The sequence below is a fragment of the Malania oleifera genome, chromosome 3, assembly GCF_029873635.1.
Source record: "Malania oleifera isolate guangnan ecotype guangnan chromosome 3, ASM2987363v1, whole genome shotgun sequence".
NCBI lineage: Eukaryota > Viridiplantae > Streptophyta > Magnoliopsida > Santalales > Ximeniaceae > Malania > Malania oleifera.
The window spans coordinates 79,858,855-79,884,011 of record NC_080419.1 but is presented as its reverse complement, the minus strand read 5'-3'; the positions used below and the strand labels follow the sequence as shown (position 1 = coordinate 79,884,011).

The 25,157-nt window shown below is 37.9% G+C and overlaps 1 protein-coding gene across 1 annotated transcript in view; it reads left to right on the top strand.

Moving 5' to 3' along the window:
- Nucleotides 1-25,157, top strand: part of LOC131151143 (TOM1-like protein 9) — a 29,453-nt gene that overhangs the window by 2,489 nt on the left and 1,807 nt on the right. The window contains exons 3-8 of the mRNA XM_058102387.1: nt 15,035-15,133; nt 15,228-15,341; nt 15,537-15,697; nt 16,120-16,201; nt 16,557-16,642; nt 24,054-24,239. Of these exons, the coding sequence (XP_057958370.1) occupies nt 15,035-15,133; nt 15,228-15,341; nt 15,537-15,697; nt 16,120-16,201; nt 16,557-16,642; nt 24,054-24,239 (728 nt within the window). The remainder of the gene's footprint in view (nt 1-15,034; nt 15,134-15,227; nt 15,342-15,536; nt 15,698-16,119; nt 16,202-16,556; nt 16,643-24,053; nt 24,240-25,157) is intronic.

The following is a 25,157-nucleotide window of genomic DNA, read 5'->3' as shown; positions in this document are numbered from 1 at the left end:
AAACAAATATAAGTTACATGTGTTTCATTCTAGTCTCTTTGTTCTGAATTACTTGAATGCAAACCATTCATTATATATATGTATCCTCATTTTTAAGGCCATTTTCTGTGTGAGGTTTCCACCCCTAATCTAATTTCTATTGCTTGAATGAGAACTACCAACTGTGGGACTCTCTCTCTTTCTATCTGTCTTTCTCATGCATGCGTGCGCGCACGCACACACACAAGTGCAGACATGTTTGCCTGTGTAAGCATGATTTACATTTTATGCGGTTGGAGCTGACTGCTTGTTTTTAGATAAAATAAGAAATTCAACTACAAAGAAGGCAAATGTACAAAAGCTAGAGAACAAGATGTCCTCCAACAAGTAAAGCTAAGGTAACAATTCAGAATGTGCAGCTTCAATCCCTTTGCAAATCAGTCCAAGACCCCCACCACCAAAAAAATTAAAAAAATAAAAATCCCCAAAGCTAAAGCCCAAAGGATAGCCTATTATATCCCATAACAAACAGGATGGCCTGACTTGATCTTTGATTGTAGCATTCCTCTCCATCCACAAGGTCCAAAGTAGTAGCACATAGAGGCACAATTCCACAAAATTTCCTTACTTATTCCAAACCTCCAAAACTTTACTAACATAAAATCATCCACTGCTCAAGAAGTCACTCATGCCTCACCAGCCAAGGAAAAATGCTTACTCCGGGGTCTGGGCACATTGAACATATATTTGGACTAATTGCTAAGGAAAAAAACTTACTCTGAGCATACTAACCAAATCCCAGGTAAATGCCTTAATCTTAGATGGAACTTTAGCTTTTCAAATTAAATTCTCCTGAGGGGAAGGAAAAGGTGTTGGGGATTTCAACAAAAATAGAGATAAAGGATTTAGACAAAAATATTCCTGATCTATCCTCAAGCTAAATACGGGCATCGCATGTCAAATGAGGGAGAAAAGAGTCCGAAACTTTCAGTAAGTTGACAAGCTTGATGACTTGTTTTTCATTAAGATTTCTAAATAAATGAAAATCCCATGAAAGAGAGCCATCCTTCAAAGAATAGAAAGAAGTGATTGGGGTGTTGTGCATGGAAGAGTGTCTGAAAAGACAAGGGTGTCAAAACTGACAAATAAGGGTTGATGGACAGCAACAAAAACAGAGAGAGAGAGAGAGAGAGAGAGAGAGAGAGGATTGAGGGGAGAAACAGCTGCTAGACAACAAAGTCGGAAACTAAACAGAAGATATAACAGAACAGAGAGAGAAACAGACAGAGGAGAAGGGAAGAAGAAGAAAAGAGGGGGAAGAAGGAGAAAAGAGGAGGAAGCAGAAAATGTGAGGAGTGAGCGATAGAATAGACATGAGGGAGTTGGAGAGGGGGAGAGAGGCTGCTGTGAGAGAGAGATTGACGTGAAAATTAATCATCAAAAGCTTCCTAACTTTACATCATAAGTCTATACTTATAGGCAATTAAGAAACTCTAAAGATATAACTATTAAAAGTAAAAAATAACCTCATAGCAATAAAAAGTTACAAAACGACCCTATAGTAATTAAAAATTACTGAACAAATATATATCCCTAAACTAATAAAAAATTCGTTATTTCTTAAAGCTACGCTTTCTGTAAAACTGCTTAAAAGGCGGCAAAAGCAGTCCTCCATCTAGAAATTTCTCCAATCAATGTGCTGTCCATTTCAATAAAGACTATATTTGTAATAATTTTGCACCATGGGGAGCCTCTTCCAAAAGAAACCTCCACAACAATTTTCCCATGAGAGAAATTTAGACATCAGGGTCCTACATTCCTACCCCCTGTCGACTTAGGCTTTGTACCCCACATCCCAACTAACAAGATGATCCCTGTTATACCTGACCATGAAAAGTCTCTGTCTTCTCTAACTTATCTGCCCCACTGGTTTCTCTACATAAAAAAAATCCATTCAAACCTGAATAGAAGTACTGTAGATGGTGGATAAGACATCATTGGACATCCACGATTCGGCTTATTATATAACACTGACTTCCAATCTCTTTGAAGATAAGACTGACATTCCCCAAAAATTCCCAAAGAATGTGCTATCAGCTGCACTACTAGGATTCCAAAAATAGAAAAATAAATGGGAATACTCGAACGATGATATGATCCCATAAGGAAATGTAGGCCCTCCTTCAACCCCTTGATCTCCTACTCAGCCCCTGTTTGGAACCACTTAAAAAAAATAGTTGCAAAAAATAATTAAAATAAAGTGCTTGTGCAAAAAAGTATCGTTTGGCTTGCATTCAAACAAGTACTTAATGCAAGAAGTACTTCTTTAGAACAACATTTTTTTTTTTTTTGGAGGGGGGAGTATTTCTCAAGAAGCAACTTGGGGTTGCTTTTGGGGGAAAAAAAGGTGTAACTACAACATAAAGGGGCATGGTTGGTCTTTTGCCATTAAAAAAAAAGTGTGCCTGATAGAATTTGTCTTCCCAGCCTCTCCCTTTCTTTCCTCCTTCCCAGCCATGCATTACTGTCATCTCCTTCAATTCCTATCTCTCTCTCTCTCTGCTGAGACACATCCCGGCCATCTGTTGCATGTTGTAACCTCTGAGTACAAATCTATATAAAAACTTGTAATCACCTCACCTGTGCTTATGATCTCCCACCATGAAACTAGAATCTAGCTCTAGCTCATTGATGGAAATCTTCTTCCTTTTCCTATTAATCACTAAATGAAATAATCTAGAGTTACTATCCCCCGTTGAATTTCGTATAAACTAATGTCTTCCCTCCTAAGAATGTAAACAAGTTTGGATAGATTGGAGTAGTGTGGGTTGTTGGATAAGGAAGATGGGAGTCATGGGACTACAAGAGTGGAGAGATCTGGTCTCATTTCTTACATTATCATTTCTCTTGAATCTTCAAGAGTAAATTGTTTGACATTTTTGGAAGGGGGAAGGACAGAGGCTTTATGGGAATGCTCAATTTTTGGCCATCTTCTGGAATCTTTTTTTTTTTTTAAGTAATAAGTTTATTGATATAAAAAATGAACACCAAGTACACAAGGAGTGTACATGGGGTAAACAAATCAAAAACAGAAATTACAAGAATCTAGTAAATCAAAAACAGAAGAAAATGATTGGTTTCACAAAGCAGCCAACCAATCCATCAAAGTTGTAAAGAAAAATAGCTTCAGGTCTGAAATGGATCTTTCCTTATCTTCAAAACACCTACTTCTCTCCCTCCAAAGACACCACAATAAACAATGAGGAACTATCAACCAAATAAACCCATTTTGATAACGACCAAATCTGCCTTGCCAACATGCTAGAAGTCCCACTACAGATTGTGGCATAACCCAGCTCACTCCAAACAAACCCAACACCATAACCCAGAAGTCCATTGGTTGGAGACAAATGCTAGAATCTTTAAGAACTTGGATACTCCTCTTAACTTGCTTTGGAATGGTTTGGTGTTTCTCGTGCTGGTGTGGGTTTTGGCGAATTATTTCTTTCAGCATTACCTATCCACAACGGGACTTGGTTGCTTTCTCCAGAGCTGTTTTGTAATCTTTGTTTTTTGGTTTTCTAGTTTGTTATTATTTCTGTTGTATCGAGGGCATACCTTATCCTTCCTATTTTCCTTATTTTTCCTTGTTGTACTCTTCGTACTCTTTTTTCTCTCAATAATTTTAATCTTTTATAATTTGTCACTCTTTAAAACCTCTCATCTCTAAAAGAATAGAGAAAGAGTAAAACCTGTGTACATATATTGGCAAGTCTAGGGTGCCACAAAATTGCAATAATCTCTAATGCCCATGGAGAAGGGAAGAAAACCCAATAATCAAATTTAGACTCGCAAATACTTCTAACTGGAAAACACCCCATCTTCCAACTTGGATTCTTGTATTAAGCGAAACATAATGAGCAACTTTAAGTACCGATCCCTTCCCTGTTTCTTGTTTCTTTTTGTATGCATGAGCAAGATGCTTAGGGGCCATTTGGTATTGCTGTCGAAAATTATGAAACTAAAAAACAAGAAACAAAAACTGAAAACTGGCAACCTATTTGGTTAATTTTAAAAAACTAAAACAAATTAAAAACTTGATTGAGCAAATGCTCAGTTTTGTATTTGATTAAAATAATAAAAATACAAAATGAAGATATTTTTTAGATGGCTTTATTATTTTTTTTAATTTTTTAAAAAAATTATGGATACTTTATTTTAATTATATTTTACATTTACATGGTCATTTTATTTTAATTTTAATTAAAAATTATGTATAAAAAATAAATTATTTAAGTCACAAAAGTTAATTATGGATATTAAAGTATTACGGTGGTAATAGGTTGCCACAACAACTAAAAATCATAAAATCTGATTTTCCATTTCTTTTTTTAAATAACTGAAAATGGGCAACAAAGACAAAAAAAACTAACAGCGTAAACTATTGCGTTTCCATGTCTATTTTTTCATACAGATATGAAAATAGAAGGCATAAATGATACCATATAGATCCGTAGCATTGCGGGGAGAATCATTTCTTAGTGTTGTGTGACTGGATGGTCCATATATTTTGCATTTTTGTTTAGCTTATTATAAATGATATGAGCTAACAGTTGAGGTTTGGGAGCTGGTCTTGACATGCTCCTAGTTAGTTTTTGATTGCCGCTTTGAATATCTTTCATCTCTTACTTGGGGTTTCCTTCTGTTGGCTGGTTGTAAGTTGTAATGCTTGACTGAATAGTTAGGAGTTCTTAGCTATTAGCACACTTTTATGTTATTTTTTTGGATCAAAAAAAGAGATTTTATTTAAAAAACAAGTAGGACAAGGAGCATAAGAGATCATCCTTAGAAGATAAGGGAACAATAACCAAAAATATCAAAGCAGCACTGCCTGCCAATCATGCTGCGAATCTGAAAAAACCACTCCCCTGGAACATTGTGCTTCAAAAGCCCACAAGGAGGTCAGATACTGAATCCTATCCCAAAGCATGGCTGGAGACATCCTCTATCCCATAAAAATTTGAGCATTCTGCTCCAATAAAAAATCCCCCACAAAACAGCAAACATCACACACCTCCGCAATGCCAAATCATCTTTACCTGTCCCAAAAACCTGAAAACTATATAGCCAATAAATCCTCCATCAATTCTGGATACACCCATCTCTCTCCAAATAAATAGAAAAAATTATTCTGCACACGTAGAAAAGGAGCAATGAAGAAAAAGGTGAAACACTGATTCTGAGCTTTTAAAACAAGAACAAACATCCAGGGTATAAAGACATATTTTCCTTGCAAGTGGTGAGGTATATGTGGATAACTTGTTTTTTTGTTTTGTTGAGGCGTGAGCGGCTCCAGAAACTATTCGTGATTTTTTTTTTGGATAGCAAAAGAAATTCATTAGATAGTGTTAATGGTTACTTTTTTTTTTCTTTTAATATTATTATTATTAACTGTGTTTATATGTTAATTAGTGAGAGTTAGTAAGGGTATTATGGTATAAATAGATGGAGAGACCTATCTTCAAGTTATGTCATTCATTTAATCAAAATATTAACATGGTATTAGAGCGTAATCCAACCTAAACCCTATCACACTCAGTTGTCGCTGGAAAACACCTTCCTGTGGTTGCCCGTCTCAGATACACCTCAGCCCTTCATTATTTCACAAAACCAACCATATAGCCAAAAATAGAACCCTATGAAACCTAACCCTCCAAATCCCATTGCCGAGAAGTGTTCCACACGCTGGTAGACTACCAGCAGTCTCGACTGCACTTGTCGGTGCATGAGAGAGATTTCGGCCACCTTTTTCTGATTTTTTCCCTCCACCATGTTTTCATTCCTTCCCTGGACCATATTATCAAGCTGTTGGGCATGTTTTTTGCTCAAAGATCCAACCTTTTTCAACCATGCACTTGTGGTAATCCGTTAGTTGTTGCTCGTGTTCATAATAGCTTTTTTGTGAGTGTCTTGGAGCAGTGACAGTGTTAGTAAGTTGATTTCTGAGGCTGTGGCAGTGCTATATCAGTTTGTAAGTGGTTCACCTCACTTGTGGTTGTTTTAGTGCTTCACATCATTTGTGGTTGTCTCGATTAGTTTTGATTGTTCTTCTTGATGACATTGGTGTGGCTACTAGTTTGTGAGTGTTGGGATGGAGTCTATGAATTGCAAAAACATGTTCTCTTCATTGCTGCCACATTTAACAACTCAAAAGTTGGATGGAAAGAATTATGTTCAATAGTCTAAGGCTTTTTGAGTTTATTTAGCAGGATGAGGAAAATTTGACCACTTGCTTCAATTTGATCCTTCTGATGAGAAGAGAAAAGAAGTGTGGATTCAGGAAGATGCCTTGATTGTTTCTCTCTTGTGGAATTCAATAGAGCCCCAGATTACACGGATGTTCTTGCATCCAGATATGTGCAAGGAGATTTGGGATTATGCCAAGCTTCTATACTCTAGTAATTTTACACGTATGTATGATTTATCCCAGGACTGCTTTCAATAAAAGTAGGGAGACAGAAGCATTGCCAATTATTTTGGAATGATGAAGCGTATTTGTGAGGAGCTTAATGTTGTGCAACCTATAACTGTCGACGTTCGTGAGATGCAGAAGTAGAGGGAGTAGATGATAGTTCTTCAGGTTCTAGCGAGCTTGAGACCCAAGTTCAAGGCAGTCCGGTCTCAGATACTTAGTAGTGCAGAGTTGCCATCATTTGTCAATGTTTATTCTCGTGTCCTTCGTGCTTCCTTTAGCACACATTCTCCTACTCTTGCATCTGTCTATGAGAGGACAGCGTTTACCACATATGATGATTCTAGTTCTTTACCAAACAATTGTGGAAGTTATGGAGGTGGTTCAAACAGTTGTGGTGGTGGAGATGGACAAGGTAGAGGCACTCTTTGCAAGTGAGCTTATTGTGGATGAGGTAATCATGCTATTGAGTAGTGTTGGGATCTCCACGAAAGACCTTCACGTGTTGCCAATGCAACCACCACCAACTCCACACCTTTGGGGGCAGCCAATCAGCCACCATTGACTACACTCCTTTGGGGCCAAGTGGGGGGCAACGTACTGTATCTTTGTCAGAGGAAGAGTATTCCAAGTTCTAGCAGTATCAAGTGCCACAACAAGCTTCTCTTCCCATTGCATCTCTTACCTAAACAAGTAATCCCATAGAATGTCTGTCATCTAGTACTCCTAGTCCCTGGGTTATGGACTCCACTCCCATTGATCATATCATAGGTATACCCTAATTTCTTCTATACTCTTTAGTATCCTACAAATTTGCCTTGTGTTACTCTTGTTGATGGATCCACCACTGTCGTCAAGAGAATTGGGACTTAAAATCCCACTTCTTATATTTCTCTTCCTTCGGTTTTGTATATTCCCAAGCTTCCTTTGGATCTTATGTTTGCTAGCAAGATTACTAAATTCATGAGTTGTTCAGTAACTTTCTTCCTTGATTATGTGGTTATTTTGGATTGGAAGATGAGGTAGACGATTGGCGAAGGGCGTGAAGGTGGTGAACTGTATCATTTTGAGCCACTATCTCCTTTGATCCCTTGCATTGCTTCTGCCACACCTCTCCAAGTTCATTGTCACCTTGGCCATCCTTCATTAGAAAAGTTGAAACGTCTAGTTCCTAATTTGAGTTCTGGGTCTAGTCTTGTCAGTTGGGAAAGCATCATCGTGTCCCTTTTGCTTCCCAACTTAATAAATGGGCTGAAAGCTCTTTCATGTTAGTCCATTTGATGTTTAGGGTCCTAGTAGAGTTGTGTCTAAGCTGGGTTTTGGGTACTTTGTAACCTTTGTGGATGATTATTCAAGGATGACTTGGCTATATTTAATAAAAGATTGTTTTGAGTTATTTCACATATTTTTTGGCTTTTGTTATGAAATAAAGACTTAATTTCATTTGCCTATTCAAATACTTCGAAGTTCGGAGTGATAATGCGAAGAGTATTTCAGTGCTCAATTCACTGTGTATGGCTCAATTTAGTATTATTCGTCAATTATCTTGTGCCCACACGCCTAAACAAAATTGAGTTGCAGAGAGGAAAAATAGACATATCCTTGAAATTAGTCGCACCTTACTTTATCAAATACATGTATCTAAAGTGTTTTGGAGTGATGCTGTATTTACTGATTGCTATCTTATCAATAGGATGCCATCCTCTGCTCTTAGTGGTAAAATTCCCTACTCCATTTTCATTCCTAATTGACTTCTATTCTCTTTACCTCGTATATTCGAGTGTGTGTCCTTTGTTCATCAACTAACTTCTAGGGTGGATAAGTTGGATCCTTGTGCTATAAAATGTGTCTTTTTGGGCTACTCATATACTCAAAAGGGATATCTTTGTTATAGTCTTACGTCGCATCGCTTTCTTTTTCTTTTTTTTTTTCTACAGATTTATCTTCTTTGAGTCTACACCTTACTACACTTAGTCCGTAAGTGCTTCTGATCTCAATGAGTCTCTTGCTTCGCCTAATCTTCCAGATTCTAGTTTGTTGTCCTTGCTCAATCAGCCACTTGTGTCTCCATGTAGTTCAAGTCCTTCTCATCATCTTGATTGTCCTAATTTTTAGGTGTATTCGTGACAGCAGCTCCAAGGAAGAGAGTCCCCTCTAGCTTCTACTACCATTGCTTGTTTTCCTCGCTTGATGATCATATATTCCCATGATGTTGACCCACCCATGGCTGTCCGAAAAGGTAAACGCACATGTAAACAACATCCCATTTTCAACTATGTTTGCTATGACTTTTTATCACCCTCCTGTTATTATTTTGTTATTGCTCTATCATCTGTTGACCTTCCTAAATTTGTTTTGTAAGCCTTAGCCCACTCTGGGTGGAGGAATGCCATGGTTGAAGAGGTGAATGCTTTACAGAACAATGTTACTTGGGACTCGTTATCTCTTCCTCCTAACAAATCTGTGGTTGGTTGTTGCTGGTTATACACTGTGAAAGTAAACCTTGATGATTTTGTGGCTCGTTTGAAGTCACGTCTTGTTGCTAAGGGGTATACTTAGGTGTATGGTTTGGATTATGCTGATGCTTTGTCTCTGTTTGCCAAATTTACATTTGTACTTCTATTCATCTCCTTTGCTACCACTTGTCATTTGCCTTTGCATCAGTTAGATGTGAAGAATGCCTTCTTGCATGGTGATCTTGAGGAGGAGGTCTATACCGAGCAATCACTTGGGTTTGTTGCTCGGGGGGAGTTGGGCTTAGTTTGTTAGCTCAAGAAGGCACAATATGGTTTAAAACAGTCTCCTAAAGCATGGTTTGGTTGATTCAGTGTTGTAGTACTTGAGTTTGGTTTTTGATGGTGTGCAGTGGATCGCTATGTGTTTTATTGTCATACTTCATTAGGTAGGATCCTACTTGTTGTTCTTGTGGATGATATTGTTATTACAAGTGATAATGATAAAGGTATTCAGAGTCTTAAACTTTTTCTATGTACTAAGTTTCAAACCAAAGATTTGGGTCTGTTGAAATACTTCTTGGGTATAGAAGTATCTAGATCTCGTACGAGAACTGTTTTTCCACAGAGGAAGTATGCTTCATGATTTGTTGGATGAAATTGGACTGTTGGGATCTAAAACGATTGATACACCCCTGGATCCTAACAAGAAGTTAGTGTTAGATTTGGGTGATTTGTTTCCTAATCCTAGATGATACCGGAGACTAGTTGGAAAGTTGAATTATCTCACAGTCACTTGGTCGGACATATCTTTTGCAACAAGTGTTGTGAGTCATCTTTTGAATTATTTGAGGATAAGTCACTAGGATGTAATAATTCGCATCATGAGATATCTCAAAGGTGCACTTGAGAAGAGGTCTTTTATATCGAGATCAGGGTCACACTTATGTTTAGGGATATATAGATATGGATTGGGCTGGGTCGGCTTTCAACCAAAGATCCTTAACTGGGTATTATATCATGGTTGGTGGTAATTTGGTTTATTGGAAGAGTAAGAAACAAACTATAGTGGCTAGGTCAAGGGTTGAATCAAATTGTAGAGCTCTGGCTCGCGCTACTTGTGAACTTGTTTGGTTGAAGAACATGTTGGAAGAATTGGGTTTTCCACATTCTCAGTCTCTGGAGTTGATGTGTGATAATCCAGCTGCTCGTCATATTGCCTTCAACCTGATCTTTCATGAGCGAAAGACACACATTGAAGTTGATTGCCATTTTGTTTGGTAGAAACTTGTGCAGAAGCTCATTACTACCATTTACATGAAGTCTAATATGCAAGAAGTTGATTTTTTTTGGGAAAGAGAGGGGGGGGGGGGGCTCGTGTTAAATTTATTTGTAACATGCCATGAGCATATGATACTTGTGCTCTAGATTGATGGGGAGTGTCAAAGGTTATTTTAGTCTTTTATTATTATTATTGTGTTAGTATGTTAATTAGTGAGAGTTAGTAAGAGTATTATGATCATTAGAATGTATTTAATTTGTATTATAAATAGAGGGAGAGACCTATCTTCAAGTTAGGTCATTCCTTTAATCATAATCTTATAGACAGAATAAGAATGACCAATCAGGAGAAGATACATCTTAAAAAACTGGGAAATCCCAGGGAAAACAAAATAAGAAAATCAAAAAGTGTAAAAAAAACAGCCCAAGGAAACCAGAACAGCCTAAGAAGTCAACAGAGAATGCCAATCCCGCTGAATATCTGAGCAGCATATCCCCTTGAAAGTACCATTACCCACGCACCATAGAGAAGCCAAAAAATGAATCTTCTCCCACACCAACAAAAATTCTAATTTCTTCTCTAAAAAGAAATTTTTGGGGTTTTGGGAAGAATGAAAGATAGGTTATTCTAGGAATGTGCAGCTATACGATTCTGTGGATGCTTTGGGTAAAAAGAGTGCTAGAATTTTCAAAGATCAGGAGACTTCTCCAAACTTTATTTTGGAAGAAAGTTACTTTTTATTCTTCTTTTTAGGCACATTCTTTTGGGGTTTTTGAGGGTCTCTCGCTGTCCCCCAAAGGGATTAGAAGGCAGCTTAATTTTAGTCTTATTTGTTGCCTTATTTTTTGGAGGATTTCTTATTCTCCTTCCACTGTAATTATTTCTTCTCATTAATAGATTTGTTTTGTTGTTCAAAAAGGGGAGGGGGGGGGGGGGGTGGGGATAAAACATTTAGAGATAAAGCCATTAGAGGTCTTCTATTCTACAAGTTGTTAGTGTTAACACTATTAAGAGCATCTGACCAAACAAAAAGCCTTAATCTTTAAGGGGACTATTGCCTTCCAGATAGAACTATCAAGCAGTAGGACATATTTTTGTTGGTTAAATCCCCAAAAAGAGACTTACAGGAGTACTCCCTCAAAGAATCAAGAATCCATGAAGACTACCCTCCAACAAACTTTGTAGGGAGATGATCTCCAACACCTCCCTATCAATAAGAGCCCTAGGAAATTGGCAATCCCAATAGAATTCCTCCCCACTTGAAGTAAAGAATGAAGAAATAGATCCATTGTGCAGAGCGTACAGTGTATACAAACGAGGAAAAGATGTGCAAAATGTTATAGAATTTATCTAATTGTGGTAGGTTTAATTTAATTGTAAATATCATGTTGTAATATATTCTACTAGGAGTTTGGTCCTCATTTTGTTGGGGAGTGGGAGGTGTCAAACTCCTTGTGTATGAGGGACGGAAAATGGCAAAGAGGGACAATTTTAAGTCGAGAAAAGTGAGAATTTTTTGTAGGGGAGATTTTCTATATGCTTTCAAGGTTGAAGAGAAAGGCTAATTTATTTTGTTTGATTGGGTTTTGTTCCTGCCTGGTTTGCTGAGGGTTATAAAAGGGAGTAATTTTTTATTTAAAGGATTAGGGCCTTTGGTTTTGCTTTTGAGACGTTGGGGATTCTTTATCCCCTCACAAGCTTTTTATTTTATTTTTTAAAAATCCCTCACTCTCAAATTTTGGTTTGATATAACAGTTTAGAAATACCATGCCTTCTTGTGTTGAACTAAGAGACAAAAATCTAGGATGCAACATGGCTGTGATCTATCAATTAATTAATTTAGGGCAAAAGACATTCACGTCTTGATGTTTTGCAAAAAGACATGGACCTCCCTTAATGTTTCAAAAATCCCATGTACCTTTCTTAAAATTTGATTTTTGGTACACTTATACACGCCTCCCCCCCCCCCCCCCCCCTAACTTCAAGGTCAATTTATTTAGTAGCCAATTGAATTTTTTTAAAAATTGACTATTTTCCCCTTGACAAGCATAAACTTTCGGAACCAAAATGATGCATAAGACATGTACAGCTGTTATACAACTCTCTGGGTCATTTTCTGCCAAAACGTGCAGCCCTATTTTAGTTACGCATTGCATACACATATTGAGACTACATGCCTAGCAAAAGGCCCTTGCCTTTACCAATTTAGATCATGGCACCGACTTGGAACAGCACTGACCTCAACATCTCTTGGCATGGATTCACCTGATAGGTGGTGCCTGTGCGTGCGCATGCGCCTGGGGGGGGGGGGGGTGTGGACTAACGATGGTAAGTGTAAGGGGGTGCATGTGCAAAACGCACATGCGACAGGTGAAAACTGCAAGCCTACAACGAAAAGAGCGTCTCAGTGATTCTGTGAAGCTGCCACGTGTTTGTGGATTTTGAAGACATGGTCAACCAAGCTTTCTCACAAAGGTAACTGTAACTCACAAACCATATTGGGCACCACAAACTTGGGAAGTGAGGGTGAGGCATGCCCGTGATACCAAACTAATGTCTAAGTGGCCATAATTAAGGGCCCTTGTATATCATGACTAGTGAATTAATGAACACTATATATATCTTGCAAGCATCCTTCAATCTCCCAATTTGGGTGGACAACTTATAGATCTATAGGGTACCTTGAGAAGAACCTAGCAACTTGGTCCATGGAATCAAATTGAAGAGAGACATAACACACAACAAATTAAGCATACTTACCTTGCAGCTTGCAATGGATAGCAGGCTGAACAGGCTGTAGGTGAATGCATGGCCTAGATCCTTGGAATCTTTCAAGAGGGAGATCCATGGGGAGCTTCCTTGGTGTCTCTTGTGTTGCCAAAGACAGAGGCACCTTGTTTGAGCACCATGTTAAATAGGTCATCTCATCTGCAGGATCAATCCCCATCGCAGTAAAGCTGGAAAATGGTTAGCTGACCAATCTGGATGCCTTTTTGTTTGACAACGGGGGGCCATCCTCTCTTCCTTCTTTCTCTTTTACCCTCTATCAAGGGCCTCTGTCACCACCTCTCCTTTGTCTTTTAAGGAAAGGTCCTAGGACTTCTTCTCAGGGGTGATCCCATTGACTTCCTTATTAGCCTTCTGTTGAAGGTTGAGGGCCCTATATATAAAGGGTCAAAAAGTTGGTGTTCATGATCATTTTAGCAAAAGTATTGGGTTTGATCTTTTTAAGGGCAACAATATTTTTAGCTTCATCACTTGTGAGGGTGGTAGGATTGTGATGGAATTCAGCCATCCCTCACTAATTATATGCTGGCTGGGGTTTTGTCCAGCCCATAAAGAAGCTTTCTTTTCAGCCTTTGATTGAATCAGGGGTTTTTTATTAGCAGATGGATTACCTTTTGGGAAGTATTATAGAACCAATGCCTCTCTTGGGGATGGATCTTTAGGGTAAAACTTCTGGAACTTAAAAATTTAAGCTCTTTCTATGCCTCAATACAAAGGCAACAAAACTCAAGATAAATCCTCCAAGTATTGGGTGTTAGTTGGGTGGGAGCAAGGCTATAAAAGCGGAGAATAGCCCCCATGAAAGGAGTTCAAATATCTAAAAGACTGTTATCATTCCCCCGCCCCGCCCCGCCCCGCCCATGAAAAAAGTGTGAACTCCATCATTGGGATGAATTCCTAGCCTTGCCAAATTTTTTTGTGTTAAAGTTGGGGAAGGGCAAAATAGTCAATTTCTTGAATATTTACATTGGTTACTTTGATAGTAAATTGATGAAGTGCAAATGCCTTGGAAATCAAATGTCAAGAGAGGTTAATGGAATTTTTGATACCTTAGGAGAGGTTAGTGTCTTTTGACAATAGTTTAAAAAATACATATTTAGGCATATTTAGTTTTGGTTTTTCTCTTCTAGATGTAAGCAGTTAAAGTAAATTTAGAACCAATTATAGGCATTATTGTTGCATATTCTACAAATAATAAGTTTTATTTACATTCATTGCCCGCATACATATTTGCATAATTTGACATTGAACATCAAAGTACCATCAAGTTTATAACACTATCATTGATATACCTCTGGAGTCATGACAAACCATCCGATAAACAAAAACAACCAGGCAATAGCAATGAGCGTGAAAAACATTAACCCAAGAATAAGTAGTAATTTGCAACAAAATACAAGAAAATCACAAAAGATACGTTGGGCTGTGTTGGGAACTGTTGGGGCTGCTCCAAAACTTGTTGGACTGTGTCAGGAATGTTTTGTAAAATAAAATTAATTGATTTAATTTCCAACACATATAGGGCTATCTGATGCATGCTGACATCTAACATGCCTTACAGAGGTTGCCTTACAGAGGTTTTTGTAGAGTCCGTGCTTCCTAGGTGTTGAACAATATGCTTAGGTTTATTATTTTATGACCAGAAAATGAATGAGATGCTAGAACATTTGATCAGCGAAGAGTGAGTCATTAGATGGTATACGACAAAGTTGTTTGTCGTCACTGCTAAGAGCAGGAGATGTTGGGTTGGTGGCAGAATGATTTAATCTTCCTTATTTTCCTAAATTTCCCACATGGAGGAACTAAGGAGTTTTCGTGATTATCTGGATTGTCATTGTAGTGGTTGAAGTAGTTTATGTTACCAAAGTCGCAAATTTAACTCTGTTTAAATTAACTTATAAATCAGAGACGTAATTTTGTGGAACTTTAGTTTAAGCTCTATGTTAGTCTCACATGTGTTGTATATTTCATTGAAACAAGTGATGTATTTTCCATCAATGTTGCTACTCATCTTGTAGATGTCTCATATTGTTTTACTTTCATCTGTTTGCCATATACTAGTTATTGGAGACGATCATCAAGAATTGTGGGGACATTGTCCACATGCATGTAGCAGAGAAAGATGTTCTTCATGAGATGGTGAGAATAGTTAAAAAGAAGGTGAGTTTTACATTATGCTTACTTTTTTTTTCCCTTTTAAGATAGAATCTATTCTTAATATTTTTTTCTTGGGAAAAAAAAAAAAAAAATGTAGCCCGACTTTCATGTCAAAGAGAAGATATTGATTCTAATTGATACTTGGCAAGAAGCTTTTGGAGGACCAAGGGCAAGATATCCACAGTACTATACTGCTTACCAGGAGTTGCTGGTATGTTATTTTGGAATGATTTTCTTTCCAAATTCTCTTGGCGGATAGATGAAGGGAGCCACCATTTGGCATGAATGTTATGTATTAGTGGTTGAGCATGATTATTGGCTTCAATACTTATATACATAATAGTAGTTAGTGCTCTGGACCTTTCCTAAGGCTGTTTCCTTTACATTTTCGACTTGTATGTTGCAGCGTGCTGGGGCTGTATTTCCCCAGAGATCTGAGAGGTCTGCACCTGTATTTACTCCTCCACAGACGCAGCCTTTAGCATCCTATCCTCCAAATTTGCATAATTCAGATTATCAGCAAGAAGCAGCTGAGTCTTCTGCAGTATCTGAGTTTCCAACATTGAGGTACATGTATTGGCTGCTCATTTATTTTCCAAGCTCAAGTTAACTGAGTAATAAAATAAATTTATTTGCCTGCTACATTTATTGGACTTGCTCTTTTTGTTAAAAATAAATTTGATCAACTTGCCTGACCTGAGCATAAAATTTAAAAAAGAAACAAGAATAATTCTAGTTGAAAATGAGTTGAACGGGTATCTTTTTCAATGTTAACTGGCAAACAAGTCCAATGATCAGCCAACATGAGATTGGAATTAGCATAAACTATTAAAGTAATTTGTTCCACAATACTATTTTACTTTTCATTTCTAGAAAAAATGTATTGCTATGAGGTTCCATTACATTTTGGTGCATCTTTTTCTACTTGTGTTTTTGTTGTTTTATCTGGCTATATATATCTTGCTTTTAATTGATATTTCCTTTGTCAGCTTGACAGAGATTCAAAATGCAAGAGGTATTATGGATGTCCTTGCAGAAATGCTGAATGCATTGGATCCAGGGAATAAAGAGGTAAAATTTGAATCTAAAGCATGAAAAAAAATTATATACTTTTTTGGTATGAAATTCTTAATGCAGCCCAATGTTTTTATTGCATAAAATTGAACACCATTGTCTAATGTGCCGCAAATAATTGGAATGGAGCTACTGAAAGTTGATATGATGTGTTAGATGTATATATTGACTGGGTTTGAATTGATACTCAAATTCCTCAAGTTCCTTTTTGAATTTTTCCGTCTGAAAAAAAATCATACTTGATCCTTTAAAATTGATACACATCACACATATTTAAATTCATTTTTTACTAGCTACTAAACTCATATTCATTTCCTAACTGCTTGTCTGGTAATCCTTAATCAATTTGCAGGGGGTTAGACAGGAAGTTATTGTTGATTTGGTGGAACAGTGCCGTACATACAAGCAAAGAGTGGTGCACCTTGTTAACTCAACTTCGTAAGGACTACTTTCCTTAATCCTCTTTGTTGGTTAGATAATGACACTTAAATCTTCTATAGTTATGTTTATACTGTTTTTATGACCATGATGTTCTGTTTACGAGCTACCCACATCACCTGCACCCTCTGGTGCCCTGCGACATGGGCCCGTGATGTCTCACCCAGCATTTTCCTAATTCATATATGCATAATGGATGTCAGTACTCTTATCCATGTATTGTTGTTTGGCTGTTAACTGATATTGCTTTGATTAATGGAAATGTTGCCTATCTTGTAATGAAATGGGTTGTTGGATGGTGTTGATTTTTGAAGGTCAACTGGGCTTTTAAACGTTGTGGGAGTATATATATATTATATTTATATGTATGTATATATATATTTTATTTGGATAGAAAAAGAAGATAATTTATTAATACTGAAAAATGGAGTACATAATATGGAGGACATTGAGTCCTCTCCAACCAGCTGGAAAAACTATAAAAAAGGACCGTAAACAACAAGGAAAGTACCAAAATGTGAGCAACACAAATAAAATACAAAACAAAAAACCATTACAAAAGTGCTGCCTTCCAATCTCTAACGAGGTCAGACAGCGGAAAACCTCTAAAGAAACTCAAAGAGGGTACCCACAACGAGGTAAGGAAAGTCACTCTATCCCACAAAAGTCGTGAGGAAGTTCATAGATTTCTGATAGCATTTCTTTCTATTCACAAGGTCCATAGGATAGAAAAAACAGCTGCATGCCATAGAGTTCTGTTGTTCCTGTTATTTCCAAATCCCTGAGGTTAACCGGAAGCAAGTCTCTCACCTTTTGCAAGCCGCCCACTCTTCCCCAGCCAGAGAGTAAAGGCCATTCAAAAGCTGCAATGCCACCTTGCAATGCATAAAAGAGATGGGTATTGGACTCACCATATTCACAACACATGAAGCACATATTCTCCTCTTAAGCAAATCATTCATGTTAATCCTTTCCAAAATCATGGTCCAGACAAAAGCCCAAATTTTCCTGACACCTTAACCCTCTAAAGACAGCGAGACCAAGGAAAAGGATTTGAGGTATAGGTTTTCAGTAGGTAGGAGAGAAAAGATTTAGAAGTAAATATACCTGAAGAATCCCCCTCTTGCACTCTCTCATCCTCACTAAAAGAGGGAATGTGTTGGTTCAACAAGAAAATAAGTGTAGTGAGCTCATCAACCTCTCTTCTGTTGAGATTCCTGAAGAAGTAGAAATCCCAAAAAGAATGACCCTTCTTGGAAGAAATAAAGGAACTGATAGGAGCATTATGAAGAGAAGAGACTTTAAAAAGCGAGGAACCTTTCAGATATTTTTACTTCTAAACCTTGTGAAATATATTGTGGCTTTGTTCGAACTTTTAACTTGGCTTATTAGTTATTGCGTGTGTTGCAAAACCTTGAATGACTGCTTTGATATGAAAATCTTTCTTCCTTGTCATGGATCACTTGAGAATAAGGTCCTTCATTTGTTTCCAAACAAGTCTCTACAATACATCATTATATCTTTGAGCCTCCTTTTGACCTATTATCACGTCTTCTCCAGGCCTCCTTTTTTGGCCCAAAAAGAGGATGCCGTGGAAGTAATCCTTTCTTGCCTAAAGACAAAAATTAAACTGTAACAGAGAAATAGTGTTTCAGATGTAAAAAAAAAAAAAAAAATGCAGGAAGGTGGATTGTCTTCTCGTGTTGTAAGAGAATGGTGGGTTGATAGATAGATCAATGGTAGCAATGCTTGGGCAAGCCGATTGAATCTTGCATGGAGGAGGAGAAGGAAAGAGAAGAATATAGAAGAGAAGGGGTTGCTGGACAGAACAGAAAGTAGACCAGAATAGAGAAGAAAAAGTTCAGGTCAGAAAACAGAACAGGGAAAAACTGAGAGAGATTAGGAAGGAGGAGGAAGAAGGAGGGGAGAGGGAGAGGTTGCACAAGATAGAGGGAAAACCATTCAAGAAATCTGAATCAAAATGATAACTTCCCAAACAAATGACAAGCAAAGTATTTATACCTACAACCAACTAAAACACATTTTTACATAAAAACCTCAACAAAACAGGAAATTACACAATAGATAGATGTTCAACACAAACATAATTTCCTAAATCTATGCCTAAAATAAGTATACCAAATGGGCAGCCTAAGAGATGTAGGTGGCCCTCCATCATACTCCCCCGCTTGAAAGGAACTTGGCTCCAGAGATTATGACTCTTAACAGCTCAGGAGTACTCTCATGGACAATATTCTCAGTCAGTTGTGTAGCATCTGATTTGGGATGACCTCACCACTAAAACAAGTACCGTTGAAAACCATTGAACCAAGTACTATTACATGGGGGTGATGCAGAATCAGATTCATCCACTGCTTCCAGATTTCTGAGAAATTGCGTCCAGCCATAATATTTCGATTTATTTCCTGAGATTTTGAAGCTGAATTGAGGAAATTCAAGTGTTAGTATATGTTACATGTTTTTGAAGGATAATTTTGGCTCCAACCACTGGATTCAGACCTATTTGGTGCTGTTTGAAGGCTGTTTTCTGAGGACTTGAGAAGTTGGGAGTTTGAGAAATTGCATGACTATGCTGAGAACTTGATAATCATTGCAATTCATGCTTAAAGTCTTGGTGAGATAATCAAAATATGGTTTGGAAAAAGAATTTTGTCCACTGCATAATTCCAAGTTTCTTGTCATCATTAAAAAAAATCTGCTCTTTATCATATGAATTCCTCTATTTTATTCATTGCTTGAATTCTTGTTCATACTTTTAGTCCCTTGTTGTCATATTATGTAGGACCAGGTCAACTCGTGCATTATGTTCAATAGTTTTATGTGTGTCCCCTAGTAATTTCAGGATTCACATCATTTGTAGCCAGGTTTAGTCTTCCTCAGCATCATTGTACCATATTGCATTACCTATGTCTAGTTGGCCGCCAACAAAAACATTGAAAGCATTCCCAGTAAACTTGCATCTGAGGTCCCCAATCTTTGTTTGTTTAGATACTCTTTAGGATTCTGTAGACAAAAAAATTTGAGCATCAACAATTTGCACAAGCCATGAAGTTGTTGGGTGAATGCCCTGTTGTAGATGGCTTTAAACAGTCAGTCAGACACCCTCATGAGTCCCCATATTTTGTAGGGTCAGCCTAGGGCATTCCTCCTACTCCAGGAGTTCCTGTAGCACCCAACAAGATGAGTCGGGCCCCAAGACAAACTAGAAAACCAATTCAGCGACCCCAGCCTCAATTTAACCTAGAATCTCTACCTTTAAGGAGGGTAGTGGTGATGAATTTTTGACAATGTAGAGTACCAACCTAACCCTAGGAATATTCCACATTGCCCTAGGCATGATCCGGAGGATTATGGAGATGTTACTAAAAGGTCAAGGTGGATGCGCATACCTATGATGGAAGCTAGATCCAATTTTTTTTTTTTTGATTGGTTAGAAGAGATGGAGGATTACACTGAGTGGTACCATACACGTGGCAAGAGCAAAGTTCAGTTTGTGAAGATGAAACTTGTAGGACCAACCAAGGAGTATTTGGCAAACTGTTAGATGAACCTTCTATTACCCAATGGAAGTGATGAGACAACAACTGAGAGAGAAGTGCCTCCCTCCTTCGTATATGAATCAATGTTTAGTGACCTTTTGAACCATCAACAGACCACCGCTGTAGCAAGTTATATTGAGGGATTTGAGGAGCTATTTCTTCAGAGTGGTATTGTTGAGGTCACATACCAGATGGTGACCAAGTTCATGAATGATCTAAGGAGGATGTTAGGAGAGAGGTTGAGTTATTTTCATTTAAGTCTTTAGAGGCAGCTTTTCAAAAATACATTGCCATAAAAAAGTACCTCAAGATCCCTTATAGGTCTTCATCTTAGGCGAGTGAGTGTAATTATTCTGAACCTTTCCTCAATCTAGGTCTATCATTCCTTAATCTACCCCTAAAGAGAGTACTTTGAAACAAATAGTCCTATCATGTTGGTCTAGCATTCCACAAGCTAGTAGCTCCTTTGTGCAGTGTCATCGTTGTCACGCTAGAGGTCGCATGGTTACTCATTCTGAATGAGCCTTAGCTTTGGAGTGTGAGACTGATGACATGCTCGGAGGATGGTAGATGCTATTGTGTACTTGGGAGATGAAGGTGAACTTGTTGATGATTTTGAAGAGGATGTTAACCATGTAAGTGTGGTTAGGTGTCTTGTCCACTATGATGAATAGAGGGAAGTGGAAGCGGACCACTATTTTCTGCACTTTCATCCTATGTGGGATAAGACATGCAAGCTAGTTATTAATGGGTACCCTCGCCCCAGAGAGAGAGACTGGGGGGGGGGGGATCTAGTGGTAGGAATATGATATCCAAATGTGCTCTAGGTAGATTGAACCTTAAGGGTTAACTGCACTCCTATCCTTCTAAAGTTAATTTGGTAAATAGGATAAATCTACTTGTCATAGGCATGTGCCTTGTACCCATACATATTAGAGATTATGATGATAGGCATGTGCCTTGTACCCATACATATTAGAGATTATGATGATAAGGGTTTATATGGTTGTACTCCCATTGCATGTGGCCCTTGTCTTGTTAGGGTTCTTGTGGTTATATGATCGTAATGTGACCAATCATGGTAGGGAACACACATTTGTTTGGGCATAAGGATAAGAAAATCATTTTGACGCTTATAAAGCCCCCTAAGGATCCTAAATTTAGGAATAATAGCCCTTCAAATCCTAGTTCAAAGAAGTATCCACTTGTTAGTTCATAGGGCTTTTAAGCCAGAGAGCTTAGAAAACAGGTGTATTTCAGCAGTCATTGCTTTCCTTCTCAGGATCAAGGGTTTCCATGTGAGTATCCACCCAAGGTAGGGAGTTGTTAGTTGAGTTCTGTGTTGTACCCAGTAAGCTTCCTAGTGAGCTACCACCTATGCCAGATATTCACATGCCATAGATCTGATTCCTTGTTCTCAACTACCTAATTTGCCTCATTATACCATGAACCCTAATTGAATAGGCAGGTAGGAGAATTCCTCGACAAGGATTTTGTGAGACAGAGCCTCAGCCTTTGTGCAGTGTTGGCTTTTCTAACTCTGAAAAAGGATGGATCTTGGAGAATGTGTGGATATAGTGGAGCCATCAATAAACTATCAAGTATAGGTTCCCTACCCCTAGACATGCTAGCTGGCTCTAGTTGGTACTCCAAGATTGAGTGTAAAGGGTGTCCCCTCCCCACTTTGCAAGGTAGGAGGAGGGTTGTAACAGCGTGCATAGCCTTACCCTTGCTTTTATGCAAAGAGGTTGTTTCCTTGGACTTGAACCCATGACCAACTAGTCACAAAAGAGCAACCTTATCATTGAGCCAAGGCCCACCGTCTACTCCAAGATTGAGCTGTGCAGTGGGCGTCATGAAATTAGAATTAGATCTGGAGATGAGTGGAAAATTGCCTTTAAAACTCATGATGGTTTGGTTGGTCATGCCCTTTGGACTCTCTAATGCTCCTAGCACTTCTATAAGGCTTATAACATGTATTTTCATTCCTTGGAAAAAATTCCTAGTGATCTATTTCAATGATACATTGGTCCTTGACTACCCACTAATACTAGGGGGAGCACTTGATACATCTTCGTAAATCTTTTGTGACTTTGAGGGAAGTGAAGATGTATGTTAACCTCAAGAATGCAATTTTTTACAGTCTAGAGTGCTCATTCTTGGTTTTGTGGGTCTCTATGCAAGGAATAGTCACCAATCTTGATAGATCAAAGTCATTAAGAAGTGGCTTGAGCATAAGACTATTTCTGCGGTACGTATCTATCATGGCCTAGCTACTTTCTGTAGGTAATTCATAAGGCATTGTGGCACCATTAGGGCTCTCATCGTTGAGAAGATGACCATTGTACTTAGGCATCTGGTAGAGTCTTTGAGGTTGCTTGTGATGCCTCTAGGATAGGTATAGGTGGAGTTTTTGAGTCGAAGTGGTAGTAGTGTGTCGAGAAAATAATGGCAAATGTGGGATTTTGAAGGGTGGTCAGTACTAGACTTGGAAAAAAGTAAATGTGTACTTCCTAATTCTCTATAATAATATGAATTTGAATTATGAGGTGCAGGAGCTGTGGGAATTATGCTTCTAACCCTGAACATGAAACCGTCCATCTCATAAACAAATTGAAATTATACAGAAAAGAGTAACAAATGATGTTTTTCAACGGCTGCATCAAAGTGCAATGTTATAGAGAACTAATGAAATAGAAGGGAGAAGTAAATGAATGTAGGTAGGAGCAGAGGATTAGGCAAACTATGGCATTACCTATCCAGCCAAAACACTCAAAATTTTATTAATCAAAATTTGATCCTGGTTAGGTACAAGGAACCTTCCAACCGTATTTATAGATTCTTGAAGACTTCCCATGGGGGTGAAAACCTTCTGGAAACAATTTTGACCAATTTGAAAAACACTTAAATTTCTCCTGAGTTTAACAAAATTTCTAATTACTTTGAAAGAATTGTTTAGTGTTTACAAATTACAATGCAGGCAAATCCTTTTATACTTCAACTAGAACATAATGAGAATAGAAACTTTTAGAATGTTAGAAAAATCATCAATCACGCTTTACCAATAGCAGAAACACTGTGCACCAAAAAAAAAAAAAAAGGATCTAAATTTCAAGACTTAACTAGATGCAGAAAACAACTATATAATTAACTTCTAACTTGGAACCAAGGGGAAAAAGAAAGGTACTCTATAAATCAGTAGCAGGTACTGCTGCCACATCATCCCAGATCCCTCTTCCCCTCTTCTTCTTTTTTCTTGTCTTATCTTAGAAACAAGATTAAAAAATTAGGAAATTAGTTAAGATTTGTTGTAGGAAAATAGCACGTCCAATTGGGGAGAAGTCTTATGAGAAGAAAGAACACATAGCAAGGTTAAAGGCTAAAGCATACCATGCTTGGTCATGAAGCTTTTGATTTTTGATTGACAGGCTCTTATTTTTATTTTCATTTTTCTGTTTTTCCCTTTGAAATAGCAAATGGAAAACCAAGAGAAGTAATGTAAGAAAGTGGGACAAGTTGCTCAAAAGAAAGAATGAAAGAGAAATAACTACGTTTTTCTTATTAAGATATCTCTTCTTTAAAGCTGCTCCATCTTAACTAAAGTCCACAAATTAATCCAATTCTCTCTTGTCAAAACTTCTTTATGAAAGTTTCTTCGCGTTACCAAGTCTGAGGTCCTTTACTTGAAGCAATCAACTTTAATTTAACAACTTTAATTTGTTACAATGAAAATTTTGCTCATTCTTTTTAATAGTTTAAAAACATGGTTAGCAATTTTATGAATTCTCCCAAAAGTTTATCTTTTGAATGATGATTTGTCATTTTTATCAATACTCATTTATCTGTTTCAGGGATGAATCGCTCTTGTGCCAAGGACTAGCATTAAATGATGACTTGCAGCGTTTACTAGCTAAGCATGAAGCAATTGCTTCAGGAACTTCTATTCCATTGGAGAAACCAAAGCCTGAATCTGTTCGGGCACTTGTGGATGTCTCTGCCCCTCTAGTTGGAGATAGCAGCAAGAGGCCTGATGGCAGGTAATTAAATTTACTTGAATTATACAAGTATGGTGCAGTATTTATGTTGCTAAAGTTTAATTAGCCAAATGAACATGAGTAGGCTAAATGGAAGTTCATGTTCTGTTGGGTGTGAATTGCTTCCAGCATTTTAATGGTGTAACTGTTTGGCGAGTTTATTGCCATTTAGTTTCATATGGGTGGAAGTTGGAACATAAAGACTAACCTCAAAGGTTGGTTTCACTGGATTTCAACTTGGTAAATTAATACACAAACTTTACAGTTGTCTAATTTAGGCTTTGTGTTACGGTCCCACATCGGATGTCTACTAGGGAGATCTTGGGCTTATAAGAATGGTTTGGACTCCAATTATGTGAGGTGCCTTTCATAGAACAAACCCGTGAGGCCAGTGGGCCAAAGCGGACAATACCTCATCGGAGTTGGGCCTAGGATCGTTACATTTGGTATCGGAGCTATCCTGGGGGTACTATCATGTTGGTGAATCCTACACATAGGTGTAAGCCACTCTGATGAGGGCGTCAGAGATCGGACGGGAGAGCCTGTCACGGTCCCACATCAAATGTGTACTTGGGAGATCTTGTGCTTATGAGGATGGTTTGAACTTCAAGTATGTGTGGCGCCTTTTATTGGACAAACCCGTGAGGCCAATGAGCCAACACAGACAATACCTCACCGGAGTTGGGCCCATGACTGTTACACTGCTAATTTTTTATAAGCCCCAAGTGCACAAGCACTCATAGCACGTTTTTTTTAAGTGTTACCAAACAGGGGCTGAGCATAGTTTTTCCAAATAAGCCTTTGTTCTCTTGTAGTGGTTGATTGAGTTTGTGCTGTTAAAATCTTAGAAGAGTCATGATCTAATGTTTTAGTCACATGTTCTTCAGGACTACTAGGTTTCACATATAAGTGAACCTCGTG